This window comes from Lepidochelys kempii, chromosome 4, assembly GCF_965140265.1.
Source record: "Lepidochelys kempii isolate rLepKem1 chromosome 4, rLepKem1.hap2, whole genome shotgun sequence".
Lineage (NCBI taxonomy): Eukaryota > Metazoa > Chordata > Testudines > Cheloniidae > Lepidochelys > Lepidochelys kempii.
In genome coordinates this window covers 58,904,522-58,923,376 of record NC_133259.1, presented here as the reverse complement: position 1 = coordinate 58,923,376, position 18,855 = coordinate 58,904,522, and the positions used below count along the sequence as shown (strand labels likewise).

At 41.0% G+C, this 18,855-nt stretch overlaps 1 protein-coding gene across 5 annotated transcripts in view; it reads right to left on the bottom strand.

The window, feature by feature from the left end:
- Positions 1-2,513: 2,513 nt before the first annotated feature.
- The window catches only part of MND1 (meiotic nuclear divisions 1), a 53,259-nt gene continuing 36,917 nt past the window's right edge, over positions 2,514-18,855 (bottom strand). For 2 of the 5 annotated variants that reach the window (XM_073341393.1, XM_073341396.1), the window contains exons 8-9: positions 7,552-7,596; positions 2,514-4,693 (exon numbers count right to left, since the gene is read on the bottom strand). In XM_073341393.1, the coding sequence (XP_073197494.1) occupies positions 4,587-4,693; positions 7,552-7,596 (152 nt within the window). In that variant the 3' untranslated portion in view covers positions 2,514-4,586. The remainder of the gene's footprint in view (positions 4,694-7,551; positions 7,597-18,855) is intronic. The other 3 variants (XM_073341395.1, XM_073341397.1, XM_073341394.1) reach the window with 3 other exon arrangements.

Below are 18,855 nucleotides of genomic sequence, written 5' to 3'. Positions count from 1 at the left end.
GAACTAGAATGCTTCAAGGAAACTGCAAATGGACATAACAGAAAATGCATTTTTGCTCATTATAGTGTTTTTTATAGATCCATTTTTCACTCATGTACAAGAACTCCTGTATTACTTAACTTCTCAAAGACTGATTGAGAACTTTGTTGCACCCCAATTTTAGCTACCAAAAATACCAGACTATTAAAAAAAAATTAAAACACATTTTCACAGAGTTAAAATGAAATAAGGTCTTTAAATTAAAAATATAATACATTTCTAGCCAGAGCTTCTTTGTTATGGAAGATTTCAGCTTAAACATGATCGTATAGCTAATAAAATGGAAAACAAAATGAGAAATCTATATAAAGGTACTCAAAAGGCTGGTCTTCAAAGAATATTCAGACAGATGCCTCAATTTAACATTTTAAGCAAAAAGTGTTGATACAGTGACATATCATTGTGTCATATCACATAACATAATGAAAAAAACAAGCATGAGAGCCCAGACTATGAAAATGATGCCTGTCCCTAGGTTCAATTGTCAAGACACTTGCATGAGAGATCAGAGCCTCCCTCTAGGGAAATGACACACCAAGTCTGAAAATGACATGTTTGCAAGCTCCTCAGACTCTAGAGGGTATAAACTACTAATCCCTGAACGGAACTAACAGCTGACTTAGTCCCATTACGCTCCTTTGTGGGTAACCTGCTCAGAAACACATAGAAAAGGAACTGGTTGGAAAGATCATCCTTTGCGTCAAGTTGATCCTTCCTCAAAACAGAGTCCAATCAAAGTTTCAACTAGAGGGCCCCGTCACTGACGCCACGCTGTTTCAAGCGGTGCTGACATTTTCTCTGATTATGCTCAGAGTTCTGAGGAGACACCAGTAAGTTTTTGGCTCAGGTTGTGGCACAATAGAGCACTTGCATAACCTGCTGTAAGGCTCATTAATTTGTGTGTGGGAGACTTACCACTGACCTGGGAAACCAGTAAAAAGGTTTGTGCCTCTAGTCACTGTTTTGTGCTGCAGAAACAGGTGCAAATGTTAACTGTGCTCCCTATTTTCTATCAAAGGTGCAACTGGGATGTAAGGAACACCCAGTTATTGTTGCACTTGCCAGGAAGGAAGTATGAAGGGATGTCCAAAAAAATCAGTATCTACCCGTGGAATTTTAAACAACTGCACTAGGGCACAAGTGGACACCGAGCCTTTTGCACCTCACTTTGCACTGCATATCCCCATTAATCATCATGTTTGAAGGAGCAAATGGAGGGACCCCAGCTTCCACTGTTGCTTCACTGATGCACTGCACTGGGTTTATTACATGACAGTATGGGGTCATTCACAGCGCAGCTATATCAGGTACGATAAATGGCTATGGAAGAGAGAGAGAGAGAGAGAGGGGAGGAAGAAAAAAGGTGTCCTCTGCCCCCCCAAGGCGCAGGCCTCCTCCAGGATCAGGCTTGCCATAAGGCCTACGGGCTATGAGTGCGGTTCATGGAGTTAACAAATTACTCTTCATGTTGAGATTTAATTTTCAAACCAGCTACACTTCAGAGGAGGATTTGGATGAGCCAGACACAGAGGAGCTGTGCCCGAACCATATTGCCACCACTCTGGGGACCCTGGCAGCAGGAAGCTTTCAGAGTTCTGGGGGCTACCACATGGATCAGACAAGTCTGCCACCTCCAGCTACATCAAGCATTTCTCCATGGTATCTTCAGGAAAGGGTTGTAATTCTCTCTGGGAAAGGCTGCAGCACCAAGAGAGTCTTTTGACATTGCAGTTTCTATATCTCCTGTATCAGTGACTGCATACATACATAGTCTCCTTCGGCCAGGGTATGTTCAGCCAGCAAGGTCACCTATAGGAGGAAAAAAGGTTCCAATCCAATTAATATGTATATCCTTGGCAACACTTATCACATCATTAGGGCCCTACCAAGTTCACAGCCATGAAAAACGCGTCACGGAACGTGAAATCTGGTCTTCCCCTGTAAAATCTGGTCTTTTGTGTGCTTTTATCCTATACTATACAGATTTCATGAGAGAGACTAAAGTTTCTCAAGTTGCAGGTCCTGACCCAAAAGGGAGTTGTGGGGGTAGGGAGGGTCTCACAAGGTTATTTTAGGGTGGGTCATGGCATTGCCACCCTTACTTCAGCGCTGACTTCAGAGCTGGCAGCCGGAGAGTGGTGGCCGTTGGCCAGGTGCCCAGCTCTGAAGGCAGCACCCCGCCAGCAGCTGGGCAGCCGGACAACAGACACCGCTCTCCAGCTGCCAGCTCTGAAGTCAGTGCAGAAGTAAGGGTGCCAATACCACACCATGCCATCCTTACTTCTGCACTGCTGCTGGCAATGGCTCTGCCTTCAAAGCTGGGCTCCTGGCCAGCAGCCACCGCTCTCCAGCTGCTCAGCTCTAAAGGCAGAGCCGCTGCCAGCAGCAGCGCAGAAGTAAGTATAGCAGTACCCCATCGCTCCCCCACCCCAGTAACTTTGCGCCCTCCCCCACAACTCCTACTATTACAACAAGGTGAAATTTCAGATTTAAATAGATGAAATCATGAAATTTACAATTTTTAAAATCCTATGACCGTGAAATTGACCAAAATGGACTGTGAATTTGGTAGGGCCCTACACATCATCTTAGACAAAATTGCCCAATACCCAGAAGCATGTCTTAAATCCTTCTGTTCTCAGACACTCTGGGCTGTTTGGGAGCATTGACTGGACAGATCGCTGGAGACTGGCTTCTGACCAAGTACCCAGATTAATGTCACTTTTCCAGTAGAACTCTTGCTAAAGTTAGCAATTTAACCAAGGTGGAGACAAAGAAGCCACGTTGGCCTAATTCTCACACTGTTTGCTTGTAGCAGGCAGAACCTAACTTCTGAAAACGTGGCTCATGATCTCTGTGGCAAACTCCCAATAATTCCCAAGAGTTAAATTGTGGTGCTGCCTATCAGGGTAGCAGTTCAAATCACAGATATCTTTCAGCATTCTGAAACTGAGATTCATATGTCTGGATAATCACCTGGCATGTTGCTCTACAAGACAGTAACAATGTGAAACACCATTTTGGGCTTGCTGAATCCTGCATATTGCCTTAGGGTGCAGGATGCCATTGCCAGGGGGGCTAGAAGTGGAAAATCATGAGGTCCTATCCCAGAAAGCTTTCCAGATGTCTCCCACACTCCCAGACGCTGATCAAACAAGACTTCTGAAGCGAGTTACTATAGAGACTTACCAATAACGCTTACCAATAATGCCCACACACAAACAGAAAAAGAAGACGTGAAAGAGGAAAGGACACAGATGCTTCAGTTAACTGAAAGTTATCTTAACACCATGGACACTTGCTAAATGTAGTGAAGAAGATGTAGGTAAGGCCTGAATTTAGATCCATGTAGACAGAATCAAGAACAAACAGAAGTGCTAACAATGTATATGTCAGCCAAAGCAAAAATTTCTATGAGACTTGTAGTAAAAGCCATCAGAATGGCATATACAGAAACATATGGTTCATAAAGTTTACTTAGGTGTTGGCAAGGAGACTATTCTCACAGTACCCACAGGCAGCTACACAAAATAGAAATGAGGGGAATGATCATACCAAAATAGCTGTTTATATTTCCTTAAGCTTTCCACCCCAGCCTCTCATTCTTTTCTTTTGTATTTGATGCTGAGGTCTCTGAAAAAGCAATTCAGAAATTGGCTACTTCACTCACTCTCAGCGGGTTGTGTTGGCTCCTTAGGGGCATGTAAGCCATCCTCTACAACTGATGCTGCACCAAAATACTATCGTACACTTGACTCATGGAGGGTAACTACCATGGAAACACATGACCTTACAATCTGGAGCACATCTGATGGTCTGGGATCAGTCCTTTTTTGTGGCCAAACAATGATACATTCAGTGGTCTATCACCAAGCTCATGGGTCATTCGATATACTGCATGTGCTGCTTCCTCTCAGGTCTTTTCAACAGCTTGTGCCTGTTGCATTTCAGGAAGCAAATCAGGTCCCCAATCTGTTTGTCTCAAGGACTATTCATTGTCCCTTTCCAGTTCCACCCTCCCTCCTACATTACTTCCCACAATCAGCCCCTAAACGTTGTCCACCTTCTCTACCTCCAGGATGATTAGTAGTTTTGGTCATTATTTCTTTGTCATCATCCAGATAGTGGAAACCTCCTTCCTTCCAAGTCCTCCAATGTTATCTCATTCCACAGACTCTTCAGCAGAATCAAACTGCTGAACATGCCTAGATAGGAATTCCTTGGAGATTTTGGCGCTCTCTTGGTTGGGTTCCTGCTGGTTCTTATGACAAGCAACCAGAAGCATGAAGACCAGGACCTTATGACAACTACCTTGCACAGCCTTCCCTAATACTTGGGCTGTCTCATCCTGGCAGTGGGTGATTTAGAGTTCAGGAAGTAATGAGGGGGAAAAAACAAAACCGACAATGTATTGTTTACATTTTATTAATATTAATGAAAAGTGCAAATAATACAAGAGGGTGTTTGGTTTGGTTTTGAAAAGCAACACAGACAAATGTCAGCTGAGCAATATTAAATAAGATATGTATACTTGTGTCAGTAACACATTAATCAATATAGTCAAAGTCTTCTGGAATCCCAAAACTTTTGTCAATTCTGTTCTCTTCAAATCCAAATTTCCGTTTGGCCCAAGATTTTATTGCAAAGATATTATCTGTGAACAGAGTGAAGAAATGTTTCAGTTCACAAGCAGAATGGGGGCACTAGAGTCCTCACTACCGTAAACCCTTCACCACCTCTGGAAACATCTGAAAAAGCACAGAGCTGCAAAGTTTCTGAATATAATTTATTAGGTAGGGCTAAGAGAGGAAAGAGGAATCAAATGCTTGTTCTGTTTTTATGAATAACTGAGTACTGCTATAAATGCTAATGAGGCAAATAGGGTTGGTAAAAATATGTGCATAAAAATAAAAATTATGCTCAAAATGAGTTTTTAGTCACTATTATGTCCTTAACTATAAATTTTGTAGCTATTTTATTTTGTATAGTTAAAATATTACTTAGAAGATCAGAAAAAATTGGGCTTGTACAGTTATTTGGGGGGGGGGGGCTTCTTCAAGGTTTATGAACAGAAACTTGAAAAGGTGTACGCTTTCAAAAATATTCCTATCTGATTATTTTCAGCCAAGAAATATTAGCAATATCAAATCTGTTCTTCCCTGATTATGCGGAGGACCTGCTGAACATCCTAAAGAATATGCATTTTCTGTGAACTCTCACAGCTTAATTTGTTAATCATTGAAGCCAAATAGATGTAACAAAACCAAACTGAAGTGTTTCAAACAGTCCGATAAAGAGTCCTTTCTCCTCTCAATTATCCAAATGCCTCTGATGAAGTAATAATTTTACTTGATCTCCACTCATTTTAGGGCTGGTGTAGTCTAGCTTGTAACTGAGCCAGCTGTACTGCACTGGTGTAAAGGTAAAAAGTTCAGTATATCCACACTGAATCATGTTAACAACCTTCGCAAGTTTTGCCATGCACCTGCAATGTGCTGTTCTAAAAAGTTACAACTGCAGTGCCGTGAGGGTAGCTACTTCACAGTTCCCCATACAGCCTCCAGAAGCAGTGCATTCTGGGTGACTTTTCAAAAGGCCACCAGTACACTGTGGGGCACTGGGCAGAGGACTAGTCTAATTAGTGGTCTTTTGAAGTCACTGAATACATTCTCCCACTACTATTGAACAGTTGAATAAGGGCTAGTCTACACGGGCAACATTAAAGCACTGCCGCAGCAGCGCTTTAACGTGGCGGGTGTAGTCGCGGCTCAGCGCTGAGCGAGAGCTCTCCCAGCGCTGTAAAAAAACCACCTCCACGAGGGGCGCGGCTCCCAGCGCTGGGGCACTGTCTACACTGGTGCTTGAGAGTGCTGATGCTTGCCGTGCTCAGGGGGGTGTTTTTTCACACCCCTGAGCGAGAAAGTTGCAGCGCTGTGAAGTGCCAGTGTAGACAAGCCCTAAGGTAGCTAACATGAACCTGACCATGATTTGCCCTGCTACATGTTGACTGCAAAGTCCTGCTCTGTTGTATCCTCTAGCTTGACAGAAGACAACTGTGAACATATACGATAAAATACTGCAACGTAGAATATGCATATATTGTCATAAAGTAGCAAAGGTGACATGTCCAAGGTTTTCGAGTTTTAAGTAAACTCCTGGAGTCAAAACTATGTAATTCTTTAGTACATGTATTTTAACCATCAAAGAATGTGGTGCTAGTTCTCTGTAAGCTAGTTAATTGTAGAATTACTGATAAATCATAAGGTAATTTTAGAATTAGTGATAAATCTGCTCACTGCTAAAGTCAGTATTTTACTTACAACAAAGACAGACATTTCTTCTCTTTTGGGGTTGCATAATATGGATTTAGCTTGAAAAAATTGGGAAAAATAAAAGTGCACTGAGAAATACTTAAGCTTTGGTAAGTGGTTTTATTTTGTATTAGATTGTTTTATCATAATTATTCAGTATCCTTTAATTTTATTATACATTACATCTTCGAGTAATATAAAAGTGATTATTTGATTGTTACGCTAACCTCTGTAATTGTACAATTGTTTAGGTTGGGGGAAATTATCTATCAAGCTACTCTATGACTATGTATCTTTGAAGTAAAGTTTTTACCAACAGATATTTGATTATAAAATTGCTATTGAGCACAGATATGCTACAATATGGAACCAGGTTTACAGATTAGATAGCAAAGTACAATCTCTTAAACACCTCTTACAAACGGAAGTCTTAGTGACACTCAATACCCACACAGAAATTATCTTTAAAAATAAATACTTTTTCCTGTTTCACAACAGGGCAGTAACAACAACAATTCTGTTCAACGATAGGATATAAACAACAAGAAGAAATAATCATTAAAAGATCTTCTTTTTCTATCCAATATGGAATACAATTTATCGTCTAAGTTTATAGATTTCATCTGTGACACTGAGCAAATGAACTACTTACTCTAAGCAAGAATAATTACTTTATCACTCCACATATATATGCACATCTGCATGCACACCAGCGACAACAAAACCTCTATACAGCACTGTAAATTTTAAACATTCAAAAAATGTAAATTAAGATTAAATTAATAAAATAATCCATTATTTTCTATGCATCTTAAAAAGTATACCAGTGCCAACCCCATCACAAACATTAAGGAACTCCTGTTATTGAAGTCTCCTTATATCAACTGTAGAAATTAGCTCCAGACTGAAATTTGGCAAACCAAGTTTCTACTAGGAGAGGAAGTCTGCTATGCATTTTGAAAAAAATTAGACTGGTAGGTTGTTAATTATATACTTGAAACACACACATCTATGCACCCATGACAGTACATTTCTAGGGGGGTTATTTCCCTGCACTTCCAGAATCAAGTCTCATTTTAGCTGAAAAATTACTTATAATTTTAAAGCCCTATAAGTCACTGAGCAGAACTTTGAGTTGAGTTTCGCTACACTCAGGCGCCATAATTAGGAATGTTGTTGAACACTGTAAATGCATACCCACCAGTCCATCTGTTGGCTGCCTCCTTGGCAACTTTGTTTGCTTGACCTGAAAGAGAGAAAAACCATGTACATACAAGGCACAGTCACATAATTTAACAAGTGCAAAACAGTGAGATGATATTTATATTGACACAGTTCCTATGAACTCACTGACCATAATGAAGATATTCACCTGTGGCTTTCAAATATGTCTTTTTTAAGATTAACCTAGTTTTGGGGCATTGTTGAATAAAAAATCGTTAACAAAGGACCATAAAAGATACATTCTTAAAAATACTTTTGACACTTCAGATGGTATTTTAAAAGAAAATAATTCTGGTTTAGCCCGCTTGGTGGCTCAGCAATAGTGCTCTGCACAGCTATGTGGGAGATCTGAATTAGGTCCATGGGCTGGAAGTGCTGCAGGGACAGCTGCCTATTCTCTGAGAGAGAATGCTTGGCATTACTCAGGAGCAATCTCTCTCGCCTGTAAATATTCTTATTTCTGTAGCATCACAGGTGTGCACGACTCTTTAGAGAAAAAGTACATAGCAACGGTAGTGGCCTGTGAGGTAAATCCAGTGTATCATGTGCCTTAGAAGAGGGAACCAGAAAGGTTCTCAGGACTTCAGAGATACCAAAGAACCCTTTGATGAGACACAGAAAGAACAACATTTCTGGATAACAAATGCAAAAATAAAGGTTAAAGTACTTTTTAAAAAAAACCCATCTCCACTGCAAGTAGCTTAAAAAGAGTTTCTATGACACAAACCAGTTTCTAAAAAAAATTTATTAAATCTTCTTGTCCCCATTGGTGTAAAAGCTGTATCAGCCTGGGAAATTATTAGAATCATCATATTTCTCATACTTACATATACCTTGACCATTTCCAGTCAGCCTTGCTAGTGCTTGCATGATAATATTCATTTACAATGGTCAGCAAGAAGTACAAAGTTTGTCTCTAGGGGTACTAAAAATGAATATGAGATAAAGTGTTCATCGTCATGGATTCTACTGTAGGCAAATGTTAATTATCTTGTAAAATAAACTTAGCACATGCTAAAGTTGGTGCTCATTATTTAACCTTACGTGCTGCAGTCAGTGATGTGAAGAATGATTAGATAATAGTAAAATGTAGTGGTGAAAGCTCTGAATTCTTTAAAGATGGTCTAAAAAGGGGGGGGGGGAATTGGACTTGTGCCCTTTTTGCTTCTTTATGATGTATGAAGGCAAAGAGAGTGTGTTTTTTATATTGGAAATTCAGATCATATCTGTCCTGAGAGACTCTATACTCTTCTCTTCACTGGCATTTGTTCCGAGAATTTTCCATTGTTGCTTCCACTGGTTCAGCAGCTCCATCGATGGGAATGCTAGCACTGACAATGTACTGGCAGCATCAGCATTTTAAGCACCGTCTGGCCTAGCCCTGCTCAGAGCAGGTCTACAAAATAAGGGCTTGTGTAGTCTAGGATAAAATGTGCATTTTTAAAATGTGTTAGCTAAACCATTTTAGCTAGCATGTTTTAAACCCTAGTATAGCTAGGGAAAGTTGTATCTGAATCTAGGGCTTATCTATACTTGCTTGTGTGTGCTAAAAATATATACAACTTGCCCAGCCCACACTAGGATTTTAAAACATGTTAACTAAAATATTTTGAAAGTGCACTTTTTCTCGTAGCCTAAACAAGAGCATATTGTATAGACCTGCTGTGAGCAGGATTAGGCAATGTAGTACATAAAATGATGGTAGCCAATTACATTCTCAGCAAATAGAGGATAAATAGGTACTTATATATTAAATTACTGTTTATTCAATTCCAAGACAAAGTACATTCACCTGCAAAAATCAAACATGTGTCCAATTTCTTTTAAATATTAACATTCGATAGACATGCTTGGTTTGTCAAATATGTGCAGAGATTTTACTTATTTTAATAATATCACCAGAAGCGTATCATGGGTACTATAAAGATTCTCACTCTGTAATATGGTAACACCCTGTGAAATAAGAAGATTGATGATTATATTGCGGTTTTACTATATTAATATTTCTCTAAACAAAATCTCACTGTGGTAACAATTATTGTTTTGTCTCTGATATTTACATGGCATGGATTTGTAAACCTTATAAAACTTCCTAAATAAAATAGTTACCAAAAAAAAAAAAAAAAAAAAAGGAAGAAAGCTGGTAGCTGCCTGGAGCCTTGCCTTTGCTAGCACTCCCACTGGTGGAGCTGAAACATTGGTAGGCAGCATCTTCTGATCAGTGCTTAATTTGTAATGAAAGAGGTGCTGGAGCTCAAGCAATTTTTTTTACTTTTATAACTGATGTGGCAAGCCCAGAGGTGCCGGGGCTATGATTGACACGCCTAGAGGTGCTAGGGCTCAGCCCTGGCACAAATTAAGCACTGCTTCAGATTGTAGAAGGAGAGAAATTAAATCACAAGAGTTGGAAAGTGAAGGTTTAACAATTAAGATGGGAAAGGATTTTTAGCCACACTTTCTAACTTAGTTTGTTTTGCTAAAGCCTATTCAACTTCAATGAATGGTAACACTGTATAGAAAACTAATCTTTGTCAAAGACTAAACAGTTAAGATGTGTGAAATCACAATGTACATGCTCCAAGACATCCAGTAGGTCCCTCCAGCAGAACTAGAGTTGACAATGACATTCTTGATATTTTTATGGTTAAAAAAAAACAACACGCAGATCTTTTTAAAAGCCACTTTCAGGCTCTCTTTAGACATAAAGCAGCAAAAAGGGACACAAGTCAATTTTTTGTTTAAAATCACTCATTGTTCATCTCTAAAGGGTTACTGTAGCAACAATGACCCAATAATGTTCAAAGGTGGTCCACAAAGGTAACACACCCAGGCCCAGCAATCTTACTAATAAATGCTGAAAACTCTCAGCATCCAGAACCTGCACATTGATTTTCTTCCTTCAAAGTTTTTAGGTGGCAAAGAAAGAATTGTACTGAATTCCCTTTCTTACCCTGACTACTTTATATTTCCAGGCCACCCTTAAGGCTTATCTTAACATTTTTATGTACAAAATAAGATCTCCAAAAACAGGAACCTCAAGATCTTGCCCATGAGAATAATGAAATCCCAAGACTCCCAAGACAAAGTAGCTAAATTTACAAAACAAGTAGCAGCTGGTGACGGTGTGAGCTACCATACTAACTCAGTAAGGTTTCAGAATAACAGCCGCGTTAGTCTGTATTCGCAAAAAGAAAAGGAGTACTTGTGGCACCTTAGAGACTAACCAATTTATCTGAGCATTAGCTTTCGTGAGCTACAGCTCACTTCATCGGATGCATACTGTGGAAAGTGTATAAGATCTTTTTATATACACACAAAGCATGAAAAAATACCTCCTCCCACCCCACTCTCCTGCTGGTAATAGCTTATCTAAAGGGATCACTCTCCTTACAATGTGGTCACTTTAGATAAGCTATTACCAGCAGGAGAGTGGGTTTGTGTGTGTGTGTGGGGGGGGGGGGGGGTGAAAAAACCTGGATTTGTGCTGGAAATGGCCCACCTTGATTATCATACACATTGTAAGGAGAGTGATCCCTTTAGATAAGCTATTACCAGCAGGAGAGTGGGGTGGGAGGAGGTATTTTTTCATGCTTTGTGTGTATATAAAAAGATCTTCTACACTTTCCACAGTATGCATCCGATGAAGTGAGCTGTAGCTCACGAAAGCTTATGCTCAAATAAATTGGTTAGTTTCTAAGGTGCCACAAGTACTCCTTTTCTTTTAACTCAGTAAGCAGGTTTTATGGATTTCTTCACCGAAAGGATCAGAGATTGCAGAGAAAACTGGCAACCTTTCAAGGATATAGTTAACAATCTGCCTGCAAAACTGTTACCAGGTAATGCAAAATATAACTAACATCTTAAATATTTTTGGGGTAAAGTAACTTTTATATCTTGAAGTGTAATTCTGTTGTATGGAACAGCAGCAGCTGCAATTATTCTCACAGGCTAACAAGCAGTGTTAGTTGCGGGCTTCCTAGTACTGCTCATGAAGGGAGGTCTCAGTAAATAAGAACCCTACAGTTACAGAAATGGAATTCACTCAGTCTCCCTTTGTATATAGTTACATTTAAATATCAAAATGGTAGCTATAGTAAGAATGTCTGTGAACCTTAATCTTCTATACTTCTTCCTACTGACAGAAACAATTTTGTATAGAACATTTTCTACTTCCCTGGGTCTAAGGCCTCGGCTGTTGAGAAATTCATTAAACATTTCCCTTACCCCTCCAAGCACAATAGGCCAGATTTTCCTCACACTAATTCCTGACCTCTCTTGGAGAAGCCTCTTTAGGCTATTCCTGGGAGCTCCGTGACATAAGAAGATGCCTATTAATGAAAATGTGCTCAAGTTCTGAGTTCATGTTTATTAGGAATGCCACTTCCAAGACCACTGGTCATAGGTGCATTGCAGAACTTACACACTCGGTATACAGGAGAGCACACTGCTAACTTGATTGCCTAGCAATTCCTGCTGACTCATCTATAGATCAACACTGACAGTGGCCTTGGACAAGGCTCTGCATTTTGCCATCAGAGACTATTTATAGCAATCAGAGGGAGATCAAAAAAGTTAATGGAAGAGGCAGCCATCATGAGAGAGAGAGCAGGGCAACAGCTCATATGTGAATGCCTATGCAAGTTGGGGTCCACAAGACTCTACCAGCAGACTCTATCAAACATTGAAGGAAGAAAAATCTAATTGTTCGATAGCATTGGGGAAGAAATGGATGCTCATAAGAAGTTTCCCTCATAATCAGAGTGAAGAACATGACCCATGACCAATGTTCCCTCTAATTTTTGACAGGCCGTGTGCGCAATACATTTCTTCTGTGCAAACTGTTATGCTTCTGTGCAAATTTTTTTGCGCGCGGTGTTTCACCAGGTGCGTAGGGTTTAGGATCTGTGTGCACGCGCACAGCTTAGAGGGAACAGTGCCCATGACCCCAGTGCTCTGCTTTACCAGAATTCTTTGCACTGTTTCAGCCAAAATATCAAATATGCTGTAATAGTTTTAAAGTTCACTACATAAACTGGATTAAATGTACACATTTGTCATTTAAATGATACATTAAATATCTTGTTTACTGTAGCTATTTACATTGAGAATGTTATCTTCACAACAAGGGCTAGAAATGTTTAAGTGAGTCTAGACTCTGTAGAAAATTTTGCAATTACTAGGAAATTCACCTGAGAGTCACAGCTCCTAGCTTAAGATCCACTATGTGTTAGAATGTTTTTGAAAGACATGGAGCATGACGAAGTGCAAGCCATCTGCGATTGAAACCACTATGTGTATGAATTATATTAGCATTGCTTTCTCAAAAAATGAAGAACTTGTGCCTGAAAATAACCCCTGTGCAAATGCATACAATAGTTCTAACTCTCTCTATATGGTGAGACACACTAGCACATACTAAATTATTGGTAAGCTAATCCCCTTCTCTGGGAGTATGTTTTTAAAGTGTCTAGGATCTTTGTCAGCCTATTAACAAAAAAAAAAGGACTCAAGTTCCATCAGTACAGGCTCCCTATGTCCTTTATGAAAAGGTTAGACTGTCAAGTCTCATCAGTACATTTGTAATGTGTCTTTGAAAAACGTCTCATGTTTTGTCATGACTGGTAACAAAAGATTTCTACAACCCACACATACACACAATGTACAGTGTCATGTACTCACACGTACCATATTGCGTATGCACGCACACACACACACGCACACTATTAGCTTTTAAGAAAAAATATCTTAAAAGCTCCCACTCCTTAATTCTTGGTCTCATAACTCTTATAACCAAAAATACACCTCTTCTATTGCCCAAGTAGACAAGAGCTAATACAAGCAGGAAATAATGCACCTAACAAAGAGAAAGTGACCACACCAGCTTAGGGTCTGATCCAGTGTTAAGCTGCAGCTCAAGCTCCGAGACCATCCCACCTCACAGGACCCTAGAGCCCAGGCTCCAGTCCAAACACCACAATTAAACAGCCCCTTAGCCCGAGCCCCACAAGGCAGAGTCAGCTGGCACAGGCCAGTCACAAGGTATCTAACTGCAGTGTAGACATACCCACAGTTGTGAAGTCTCAGGAACTACATCTCCCGACATAGGCAATTCCTTACTGCCCTCAGAGACTATCAATATTGGTATTAAATTACTGCATCTAATTTGTATTTGTCCCCCAATATTTTCATAAGTTACCTGCATTTGATGTTATCTGCTCCTCCCTCATGTACTTTGCAGCCATGACACTAGTCAAGGAGAACATCAAGACTTTTGTTCTGTTATACTATATTGAGAAACTTCCATAGAGCCTCAAAGTTATTCCATATCCCTACATTTTGGGGTGTCACAAATCTAATATCCTGATCATCCCAGTAAAGCTGACCTACAAAGGAGGGAGGGGGAAATTACATCAATCCTCCTGTGTACACCTGCACCACGTGTAGGACAGGGCTTGCATCAGTACAATCTACCCCAGTACATTACTTGCATAAGCTGCACAGCAGTGTGTCCACATTATGGGTTTGCCTAGTCTAGGCAAACCCACAGTTATAGCACATCTAGCTCTAGTGAAGACATGACAAAGCTCTCAATATATATGAGACTGCTGACACATTTTCTCAGGGAAGAGGAGACTTGAAAAGTCCTGATATTTTAACATAAAAGCAGAAAGAAGAATTTAAAAATCCAAAACACATTTCCAGGACTACTTTATACCACATGAAACAACAAAAAGGACACACAACCAATATTTTAAATATTCCTTTTCAGATCACCTGTAAACAACAGTCAACAATAGCTGCATCGAAGAGCTGAGTGAGCTGTTTAGTGGAAAGCCAAATAAACAAAGGAATGGGACAGTACAAGTGATGCAACCAGGCTCTCTCTCAAAGTAGTCTCAAACATCTGCTCTCATTTCTTTAGGTTTTTTCTGGTAAATGCTGTAATGTTTCCATGTAATCTTTTTAAGACATCACCAAGTGAACTGCTGCTTATTCCGTGACTGAGAAGTGATTGCAAATTGTGATGCTCCCCATTTAGTCACCTGTAGCCATTTGCCCACATCACAAAACTGATCATGTGTTCACCTACCCATTATATCAGCTCCACAAGACTGTTTTGAAGATTTACCAGCTTACGCACTAACCTACCTACACTAATTTCACTCCCCATCTTCCTCTTCCATCCCTCCCCTCCAACATTTTTTCTCTTAAAATAGAACTGTAATTTAAAAACAAACAAACAAAAAAAGACTAATGATCCTTCCCCTTCCTGTCCAAAAACCAGTTAAATACCAGGCAAGTACAATTATTCAGGGTTGAAACAGAGAGCGTTGCAGGTGCTAGTTAAAGGCCTGATCCTGCAACTGGACCCATGAAGGTGAACCCCTATCCTGTGTTGACTCTTCTGAAGTGCCTATGTTGAACTCCATGGACAAGATAATTGCAAGATCGGTACCTAAAAGTCTGAATGAGCCATTCTATTATAAACCCTTGTTTTCACTTGTTCTTACAACTTTTGTAAAGATATTCCTTACAGGATTACATTTCTCCTTCCTTCTCTCAGAACAAAGAAAAAAAGTTTTTGGGGTTTTTTTGCTGCTCTAAAGCTGGAACAAAATACATTGAGCCAGTCATTGGATATATCAGTGTGGAAGAAAACATATGTTCAAGCTTTTAAAACTGTTATTTTGCTTAGCTAACTAAAACAGCTTCATTTTAAAATAAACTTGGCAGAGATACAAGTTCTCAGAAAGGACTAGTCACTTGTTTGAATTTGTCTGAAGTGTAAATACCATGTATGCATCTATACTCTCAGATTCACAGTAGCTGTCACATTAGTTTCTACTGCAGACTGACTGGAGCAGACGTGAAAGGTGTTCTCTAGCGCTTGAATGTGCACAAAATCAGACAGCAGTAGTTTAAGGTTCTCCATTTCTGTGAAGAATTTCTCTATTTATTCAAACTTGACTTCTCTACTGAGTGCGCCAACAAAAACTGCAATTACTTGTGATCTATAATATCTTCACCCAGGTTTTCAAAGATTAAAAACTAGCGCATTCACGCGCAATTATACTCAGAAATTAGATTACCTAAAAATGACACCTGCTTACCAAATTGGTCTGTTCCCTATGTATGTTCAGTGACATCTGTTTATTTCACTCACAAAACAAGACTTCAATTAACCAGTAAAGCCAGTACCAATGTGGGTGGATTCTACTACGGCTCATGTTTCTTCAACGGAATTGTTAACTGAATTCCAGCTGCAGACGCTTTACTACTGGTGTCGGTGCACAAGGCACAAAGAACACAACTGAACTATTGGATATCAGGTGCATATTGCATGGCTGGTAACCACAAAACATCTATTTATTACCAAAATGAGCACATTTGATCGGGAAGTTGTTGGAAAATAATATCTTGCTATGGGCCTGGTTCAACTCCCATTGACTTCAGTGGGCTTTGGACTGAGCTTAGAGTCATTTGCACAAACTCGCTCGTCTAAGTATAACTGCACCTTCAATAAGTGTGCCATGTAGCTCCTCACTCCAAAACATATATCCACAAATTATGCATTAAGGTATTTTTAAACAAAACACAAACACACACACACCCCCTCAGAGAATATACTTTCCAATTTTAAAAAAAAAAATGAAAACCTTAATAGTTATGTAGATCATTTGTATTTTGGAGAATGTTACATACAATTTACTTACTTCACTCATTTTTAAAGCCTCTCCATTCCCTACATTCATTCATTCCCCTTGAGATTCCCTACTACCTTCTTCCCTCTGGGAATAGTAATTTTGTGTTAAAGATAAATCCAATACTTGGTAGAATAATCAAGTTTTTCTATCTTTAAATCTTGTAATACTTTTCTACATGGAATGACATTTCAAATTAATCCAACAGCAATGGCTTGCTTAAAGCACATCAGCTAGATGCCTCTACTCAAAGGATCGGTAATGAAATAGTTAAATCAGCAGCAGCTTTCAGAGTTAGTCCTCAAAATAATAATGTGCAGTTCACACCTCTCACAATACTGTTTCATTCTGTTAGCAGACTCAGCAAGATAGTACTGCTTCCTTTCATAAGTGGAAAGTTGTCTTCACTACCAGAGGAGTTAGAACTACAATTACTCACCTTCTTGTAACTGTTGTTCTTCGAGATGTGTTGTTCATGTCGATTCCAATCAGGTGTGCGTACGCCACATGCACAGTCATTGGGAACTGTTTCCCTTAGCATTTCCCATCAGGTCGGCTAGGGAGCCCCCTGGAGTGGCACCCTCATGGCGCTCAATATAGGACCCTGCCAAACTGACCTCCCCCTTCAGTTCCTTCTTGCGGGCTATTCCAACAGAGGGGAAGGAGGGTGGGTATTGGAATGGACGTGAACACCACATCGCGAAGAACGCTTGTTCACATCGATTCCAATCGGGTGACTCCCAAACTCTCCTACGGGGGGTGGGGTCAGAGTTAAGGAATCACTGATTGGACAATCGCCCTGCCGAAAGCTGTGTCCTCTCTAGCATGCTGGGTGATAAACGTGTGCACTGAGGACCAGGTTGCCACTCTGCAGATCTCCTGGACGGGCCCCAAGGCCAGGAAAGCGACAGACAAGGCTTGAGTTTGTGTCAAGTGGGGTGTAATACCTGGGGCTTGGACCTCGGCGAGGTCGTAGCAGGTATGGATGCAGACTGAGATCCTGGAAGAAATGCGTTGTGAGGAGATCAGAAGCCCCTTCATCTGGTCTGCCACTGCTACAAAAAGTTGGTTCGACTTCCTGAAAGGCTTTGTGAGCTCAAATGTAGAATGCTAGTGCTCTCCGCACATCTAGTGAGTGAAGCCTCTGCTCTTGTGCATTAGCATGTGGCTTGGGATAGAAGAGTGGAAGAAAAATGTTTTGGCCAATGTGGAATTGAGATACCAGCTTGGGCAGGAAGGTCGGGTGCAGCCTGAGCTGTACTTTGTCCTTATGGAAGACTTTGTAGGGGTGGGTCATAGGTTAATGCTTTTAAACCCTGACACCCTCCTGGCTGATGTGATGGCAACCAGGAATGCTACCTTCCAAGAGAAATACAGAAGTGAGCATGTAGCCAGTGGTTCAAATGGGGCCCCAATTAGCCGAACAAGGACCAGATTGAGATCCCAAGCAGGTCAGGACTGTGGTTATAGCCTTTCCATGCCTTTAACAAAATGGCCCAACCTAGGGTTGGCGATTACCAAGCGCCCCAACTCTCCAGGGTGGAACACCGAGATGGCCACGAGGTATACTCTGATGGATGATCCAGCCAAACCTTGCTGCTTCAGATGCAGTAGATACTCCAGGATGAATGGTATAGATGCCCGAAGTAGAGGTACATGACTCTGCTCACACCAGCACAAGAACCTTTTCCACTTAGCTAGGTAAGTGGCCCTGGTGGAAGGTTTCCTGCGACCAAGCAGCACCTCCCTCACCCATTCCGTGCATTGGAGCGCCACAGAGTTTAACCATGAAGCTTCCAAGCCATGAGATGGAGGAACTGGAGGTCCAGGTGAAGGAGGAGACCATGATCCTGTGTGATCAGATCGGGGTGCAGCGGCAGTGTGATCAGGGTGTCCACTGACAGCTCCCGAAGCATGGTGTACCAATGTTGGCGTGGCCACACAGGGGCCAACAGAATTACCTTCGTCTTGTCTCTGCAGATCTTGAGCAGTACCTTGTGGACGACTGGTGTCGATGGGAAGGCATACATTAGACAGTCCCCCAGGATAGCATATACGCATCCGAGATAGAGCCCGGACTGTGCTTTTGGAAAGAGCAAAATGTTGGACACTTCCTGTTGCTCCTAATGGAGAATAGGTCTACCCAAGGAAACCCCAACCTTTGGGAGATGGAATGTATGACGTCAGGACGGATGGACCACTCATGATTGCGGAACGACCTGCTGAGGTGTTCTGCAAACTCGTTCCATACTCCAGAGAGATAGGATGCTCCCGGTGAACGGAGTGGGCTATACAAAAATCCCACAGCTAGAGAACCTCCCGACAGAGAGGGAGGAGCAGGCTCCGTCTGGTTTGTTTATATAAAACATTGCAGTGTTGTCGGTCAGCACCGCCATGCACTGACCCTGTATTCTGGTCCAGAAGGTCTGGCAGGCTAGTCTCACCACTCTGAGCTCCTTTATATTGATGTGGAGCGGGATCTCAGACTGTGATCACCTGCCCCGAGTTTGTAGATCTCCTAGGTGGGCCCCCCAACCCAGTTCTGATGCATCCGTTACTAACGGGGTGAATAAACAAAG